The sequence below is a fragment of the Lactuca sativa genome, chromosome 3, assembly GCF_002870075.4.
Source record: "Lactuca sativa cultivar Salinas chromosome 3, Lsat_Salinas_v11, whole genome shotgun sequence".
NCBI classification, from domain to species: domain Eukaryota; kingdom Viridiplantae; phylum Streptophyta; class Magnoliopsida; order Asterales; family Asteraceae; genus Lactuca; species Lactuca sativa.
Genome location: NC_056625.2, coordinates 10,570,134 through 10,577,820, shown reverse-complemented (window position 1 = coordinate 10,577,820; position 7,687 = coordinate 10,570,134). Strand labels below are relative to the sequence as shown.

Sequence of the window (7,687 nt, the reverse complement as noted above, 5' to 3'; positions counted from 1 at the left end):
ACTAAAGGCTCATGTGTGCATGCACTCTATATGTATTGTGGTGTTTGTTATTTTGGGGGAACTCACTAAGTTTCCGCTTGCATTTGTAGATTAAATATTTTTCAGTTACCATTGATGATCGTGGGAATGTGAAGGCGTGACTGTACACACTCTTCAACAACATTGAAGATTCTACATTTATTATACTACTCTGATTTTCAAACAATTGTATTTTGGAACATATGAGTTTTCTTAACTTGAGTTTTATGAAAATGATATTTTACCTAAATTTAAAAAGAAAAAATTGTTTGTGAAAATGAGACATTACAGTTCAAGTCCCGTTGGGACGAAGTAGATTTATGAGAAGAAGAATAATAATGGGTGTGTGAGTAAGTCGTTCCAAAAAAATGTATTTACCGCTACTGGTTATAATTTGCTTACTAGATTCGTGAATGCCCAATTGCTAAAGAATGATTGGATTTCCGAAGTAGGGAACCCTATATCGAAATAAAATGTTCAACCCAAAAAAACTAAGTGCATTGAAAGGACAATTAGCATTTGATTCACAATGAGCCTGTTAAAAATGTATCATCATACGCTATGGATCAAAAAATTGTCAATTTATCAAATAATACATCATATTATAGATCATTAATTCATAATATCATATCATATGGTATATGATAGATCATTTATACATGTGACAATAATAAGTTATCGACATTCAATTAAGGTTGATTATTATAACATAATGTAAGTGATGTACCTGAGACCTAACCTGACCATTATATTTCTGGCTTGGGTCTAAGCCGTCAGCTTAACCCAAAGCTTTAGAATCAGCAAAGGCCCAACCACAACCAAATATATAGGCCCACTAGATCAAAAAATATAGAAGCACATAGAAGGATCTAGATTGCTAACCTAACCTACCCGAGCTAGCATTTTTGGACTGATTGTAGGCTTTTTTGAAACGATTTGGACTGAATCAGAATTTTTTTGACCACTTTTTAGGCCCAGATTAAGACCGATGTAGCCAAAACCAAAATCTTCCCATGCAGAAAATTGAAAAGAACAAACTTGTGTTCATCTCAAACATGTTCATTCCATAGAGAAAAGGTGACCACAAGAGTTTTTTGAACTTATCGTCAATACAACACGAACTCAGGAGAAGATACGTAATTTACACACAAATTCATCAACAGACGCTACAAAGAAACACTACATCCACATTTGGATACAAAACAGCAACAATTCATAATAGAGAAATCAAAGAACACAGTAGCTTCAAGATCTGCTCTTGAAAGGAATGGCTCTGATGACAATCTGGTGATACAAAGCAGCCAGTGCAGCTCCAATGAAGGGACCAACCCAGAAAATCCACTGCAAAAAAAAAAAAAAAAAAAAAAAAAAAAAAAAAACAAATTTACCATTTTTAACTCCATAAGCAAAGAAATATGAAATCTTGATGACTAATATCTTAAAATTAAGTGAAAAAACTTACGTGGTCATCCCATGCATGGCCCTTGTTGTAGATGATGGCAGCCCCAAGACTTCTTGCAGGGTTGATACCAGTTCCAGTGATGGGGATGGTGGCCAAATGGACCAAGAACACCGCAAACCCAATTGGGAGAGGAGCCAAGATCTGCATTCAAATCAAAAAGTAAAAGTCAACTAAAAATGGTCAAACAGAAGAAGGTGGTCTTCTTTGTTATTGGTGTACACTACAGAATCCAATGTACAAGTTTCACTTTTACCGCATGAGATATCACCTAGTTCCTATTCCTTTTTTTTATGTGTAACTAAAAATTACCAAAACGCCCTCACATGTTCAACTTTAACTGCCCCCACCCCAATCATAAATTGAGAAACCTTGGCCACATAAATTGCACATGGAAGCATATCATCTCCACATGCTTATGCAAAAGACAAAAGAGGAAAGAGACATAATAGATAATACCTACCCTACTACCTACTCTCTAGTCTCTTCCATCATTCCCCACATCCGATCGTACACTATTTTTTTCTTCTTTCTTTATGGGTATTTTAGACATTTCAGTAGCTATATAGAGAGAGAGGAGGAAGAGTAAAAAAAACATACAGGGACATGTGAGTCTCTAGCGCTTCTTTTGGCATCGGTGGCAGAGAAGACAGTGTAGACAAGCACAAAGGTCCCAACGATCTCAGCACCAAGACCATCACCCTTGGTGTAGCCGTGGGCTACAACATTGGCTCCGCCACCCAAGGCGGTGTACTGGTTCTTACCCTGGAAACCTTTCACCACACCGGCACCACAGATGGCTCCGAGACATTGCATCACCATGTAGAACACGGCTCTTGTCAATGAAAGTTTCCTCGCCAGTAGCAAACCAAAGGTCACAGCTGGGTTGATGTGTCCTCCTGTTTTACACCAAAACAATTACAACATATTTAATAAAAAAAAATAGAAAAATAATTAATTCTTCAAGAACCCATGGGAATGAACAAACAGGGTTTTTAGAAAACCAAAAAGAGATGTAAAAGGAAACAAAAGATAATTGGTTAGAATCTTGAAAACCCCATGCCGTTTGAGGTATATACACGAATCTAATAAACACTACCAAAGTACCAAATTAAACAACCAGATTGTGAAATTATTTTTTTAGTCAAGATTTAACTCAAAAGATGAATAGGGTTTGTAATAACTACTAAAAAAATTGTTGAATTTCACATAGACGTGGAGGAATAAAACCCTGAAACGTGTAAAGTTGGTAGATTTCCTAGAAGGTTACAAACACTACCAAAGTACCAAACTGAAGAAGAACAACAAAAATACACTTGTTTTAGTGATTTTCTATCTCACAACTCATAATTCTAACTCAAGATTGTGACTTTAGCATAAAACATGAATAGCGTACGCACTTTTTGTGTTGAGTTTTACATACATCAAGAGGAACACCCTAAAGCTTGAAACTGAAACAAATAACAAAATTTACCTACATAGCATGATTCTTGACCAAGATTTAAGTTTAACTCAAAAATTAACACGAATTGTTCACAAATCATCGAAATTTCATATAGATCTAAAAGATAATTGGTGCATATCTTAGCTTTTTTTTTCAAATTATGGAGCTTAACAGTTTTTTACCGAGTATAAACAGATATAAACGAAACAGTAGTGAGAAAGATTAACCAAAAAAAACAAGGGTTGGTTGTTGTAGAAAAATAGAAATATATACCTGAGATACCGGCTGTGCAGTAGACAAGGGCAAAGATCATACCCCCAAAAGCCCAAGCAATCCCTTGAATGCCCACAGTACCACACTTTGTGGGGGACTTAACGACACCCATCACCGTCAACACAGAGATGTACAAGAACAAGAAAGTCGCTATGAACTCCGCAATTCCGGCTCTGTAGAAAGACCATGACGACAGCTCACCTGGCTCGAACAACGGCGCTGGTGGTGGTTCCTTGTAATCTTTGTCTGTTTGAGCCGACGTCCCGATGGGCTGCCTCTCTGAGTACTTGTTGGCTCCAAGCTTAACATCCTCTTCCTTACCCTCCATAACTGTTACTCCAAGCTTTCTCTCACTACAACTTTCACTCTCTCTCTCTCTCTATCCCTCTTTAAGGCACCGAGAATGTACGTGAGTTTGTGAGGTGGGAGGATAAGGCTGTGTGGGGTTTTATAATGGAGAACTCATCATTCAACTCCATAACTTTAATTGTTTTTTTGGCTCTTTTCTTAATTTCTAGTCTAATGATTGATTTTTGAGTAGTAAAACATTTGGTAATATTACACTCCACCTATTATAAAATTACATAATGTTAGATAACGGATTAAATATATTTGAATTAAAATAAATGATTTTTCCTATGGTTTAAAAAGCGTTAGGTTTGGGTTTGTCAATTAGTATTTTTTTTTTTTGAAAACTATATAGATAACTAACCAATTAATGTAATTATGTATTATTATGAATGAAATTTGGAAGGTAAATACTATACTTGAAGGTACTATAAAGTATGTGTTCTGTAAAGATGTCGACAGGCTTCTGAATATTTTGTTTGTTTATATGTTGTGTTCTTATCTACTACTTCTAGTACAGAGTGTCACACATTTATATATTTTATTATCTGGCTTTTTAATTCTTAATGTTATCTACAATATTTGATGACATGCTTAATTAACCTAGTTTCAATGGACTTCAATTACATGTATTATTGAATGATAAAATTTATATGAATACTTTCTTAATCATACTTGTATATTATTTCTATCAGATTTGTATAATTCTTGTAAATAAACAGCTAATATTATTTTTTTTAACCGATAAATTCAATCTACTCCTAAGCTAACATTTAATTTCATACATGTATTTGAACTCTTAACCTTAAATAGGAGGCAACACTTTATATCGTTGGGTTTGAAGTCTTTTAGTAATAAAAAAAGGAACGAAATTCAATGTAGAAATTTTAATAGAATCATCTGGATTTTCTCGTTGATTAAATTTTTGGATCAACCTAAAAATATAGTCAAGAGCTTATTTATGCGCAATAATATGAATTAACGGATTGGGGGTGCCTTGTATATAATGGGGCCCATAACGGGAAAATAATGAGTGGCTGAAGAGAAGTGGCCGGGTTTTTTTTTCGTTTTTAATCTGACCGTTGGGAAAGCGACTTCCACGGTTAATTGTTTTAATAAACTTTTTATTGAAATTAAATTAGACTAAAACATTGATGGATATAAAAATCTTTACTTTAAACTAAATTTTAATTTTAGTGCATGGGTGCTTAAAGGTTAAAATGGAAGAACATCAATTGGAATTATTTTCTAAAATTGTACGCTTTCCACTAACATGTCATTATGATGTCTTTGGGACCCATAAGATATATAGTTTTGGAATAAATTGGTCCATGTTTTGTGTAGGGGCCCAAATATCACTTGATCGTTATGCATCAATACAGATATAGATTTCGAAAAAAAAAATTATGTTTAATCGTATGGTTACTGAATTGTATTGGTTTCTAATCTTGACATCAAAAACTCTACAGGTTACTGAATTTGTAAAGAATTTCTTTCCGTATAATAAGAAGTTATTATTTATCGTAGCATACCAACATAATATTGATTCGTGTATACTTATAATGATTTTCTGTATTCATATTCTTGTACCTATATATGATTGAATCATAGGTCGTTTGTAATAATATGTTATATGTGTATAACCTATCTGTTTTTTTGAAATAGAACGACCCCCTATAATGCATGACAACTCATATTTAAGAGATGCCCTTCTGGTATTGTCCTACCTCTTCACATGCACCCTTTCTGCCCCAAACATCCTCATATTTTCCTTTCTAATTAAATCCTTCTTTTCTATATATATATATATATATATATATATATATATATATATATATATATATATATATATATATATATATATATATATATATATATATATATATAAAGAGTATTACATTTTATTAAGCTAAGTTATTTTAAACAAAATATATTAATCATAAAATAATAATATATTTTTCTTATTTATCTTATTTAAATTACTTTCGTTTCAGATTTATAGCAATTATCAAATATAATTTATTATTTTTGAGTTATTTTAGATTTTTATCAGTTTTTTTTTTTTTTTTGTCTAAGACACAATACTAGACTATATGTGGCGCTTAAAAATCAACAATATGTAGTAATCTTAGTATATATTTAGACATTTTTGTTGATTTTTAACCAATATACTTATAAATCGTTTTTGCTGTTATAATATTGAATAAAATTGTATAAAATTTGCTTGTAACTAAGGAACTATATGAGACAGTTTTGAAAATCCAACGACCAGTTATCTACCAAAGAAGATAAAAACTTTATGTAAAGAAACGAATAAATTGTTATTTTATATATAAAATACTATAGTTTGGAGTTTGGACATTAGTAGGGTCCACGATTTCAATACTCAAACCAAAGTTCTATTCCAAATAGATCATTCCAACCGTCCAAACCACAAGCATTAATACACGTGGCATTCATCTGACGTCAAGATTATTTCAAAAGCAAATGGTTGAGACTTCACTTGAGGATTAGTTTTTTACCTTTTTATGCCAAATCAGATTATGGAACGAAGAAAGCTAATTTCCGTTCGTTACCAAAGTCTTTGGACGATATGTTCTATAAATTATTATTTCAAAAACTAATCAGATAAATAGTTTTTCTTTTTTAAAAACAAATCTATCGTATTTTTAAACTACTTCTAATTGCATCTATGATTTAAACTACTTTTAATTGCACCTATGATTTAAACCTTTGACCTTAAACAGATAAAACAACATCTAATACCAATGAGATAGAAGTCATTTGATAATGATAGATGGTTATATAATATGTCACATATACGATTAATTTAACCTTAGTCGAAAAAAGTTTGCTAAATATTTCTCCAAAATTAATTATTCTAGTTCTGAAAATCCAACAAATCCAGATTAGAATTGCACTTTAAATTATTATGGATTATAATACATCTAAAAACTACAATATTAATTCCTCTTATACAGAAATCCTTTACATTACAAAATATAGAGTATATTAAAAAAATCTAAATCTTCAATGTATTTTACTGAGGTGGATATTACAACATTATCATCGACAATATGATATGAATTAGAACATAATTAGGACGAATAAATAATACCATAATTTGATGTTGATTCTGATTGTGTTATTATTAAAAATTCATTGGTTAGTTGTTTGATTCTAAATTGATAATGTAAATTATAACTTTGGTCTATTAAAGAATGTAAGGCTCATCATCTCATCTTTTTATTTGTCATCTATTCAAAAAGTCAACAATTTTTGAAATACCAAAAATTTGCCAAATATCAACATGGACTATGTTCATTATTATTGCCAAAAATTTGCCAAATATCAACATCGACAATAATGCAGCCCGTATAGTTGTGATCAACAGTATAACAATGTAATAACAAATGATCCACTATATGCAATCCTATTTGTCAGATTACAAAATCAATCACTTCTAGTCGACTCAATATATATATATATATATATATATATATATATATATATATATATATATATATATATATATATATATATATATATATATATATATATATATATATATATATATATATATATATATATATATATATATATATATATATATATATATATATATATATTTGGTCAGCTTAGTAACTGTGTCAAAAGTTTGTATAAAGTCACTAGTGGAATCTGCATTTCGGGTTTACTCAGGGACCATATTGGATATCCTTTTTTTGACTAGAGAATTATTAATCACTTGCCACTGAGTCAACTTAGTGAGTTAACACACTGTCGTGACGCATCTATGACAAATATAGAGTAAAAGTGAAGGGTTTTATAGATAACAAAAATCATATTTTGGCGGAAAATATAAAACCGTAAATTCGCATACACCCTAAGGATTTAGGTTTTCACTACCGAATACAATAAACTATTGAGCATCAAGAACTCTACAAGAACCTTATGATTTTTTAAATTATTTGTAAGGTCTCAAAATTTAAGACCAAAAATTTCATTTTAATAATAATAAAATCATCATCCAAAACGTTTTCATAAAACCATAAAAGAAAATCAAAGTAAGTCAATCAATCATCTCAATACATCAAAGTCATATAAAACGGAAGTCATGGTGTGTGTGTGTGTGTGTATGTGTG

General features: G+C 31.0%; 1 protein-coding gene across 1 annotated transcript; it reads right to left on the bottom strand.

The window, feature by feature from the left end:
• Positions 1–1,056: 1,056 nt before the first annotated feature.
• Positions 1,057–3,624, bottom strand: LOC111920843 (aquaporin PIP1-2). Its single transcript, XM_023916423.3, has 4 exons — positions 3,195–3,624; positions 2,078–2,376; positions 1,481–1,621; positions 1,057–1,359 (listed from the first exon to the last, which is right to left on the bottom strand). The coding sequence occupies exons 1-4, from the start codon at positions 3,520–3,522 to the stop codon at positions 1,264–1,266; spliced, it is 864 nt and encodes a 287-aa protein (XP_023772191.1). The 5' UTR covers positions 3,523–3,624; the 3' UTR covers positions 1,057–1,263.
• Between the last annotated feature and the right edge of the window lie 4,063 nt (positions 3,625–7,687).

Coding starts and splice junctions, on each gene's coding strand:
- LOC111920843 (XM_023916423.3), bottom strand. CDS start 3,522: ATGGAGGGTAAGGAAGAGGATGTTAAGCTTGGAGCCAACAAGTACTCA. Junction 2,377..3,194: donor CTGCACAGCCGGTATCTCAG/GTATATATTTCT, acceptor GGTGTAAAACAG/GAGGACACATCAACCCAGCT. Junction 1,622..2,077: donor CTAGAGACTCACATGTCCCT/GTATGTTTTTTT, acceptor ATTTGAATGCAG/ATCTTGGCTCCTCTCCCAAT.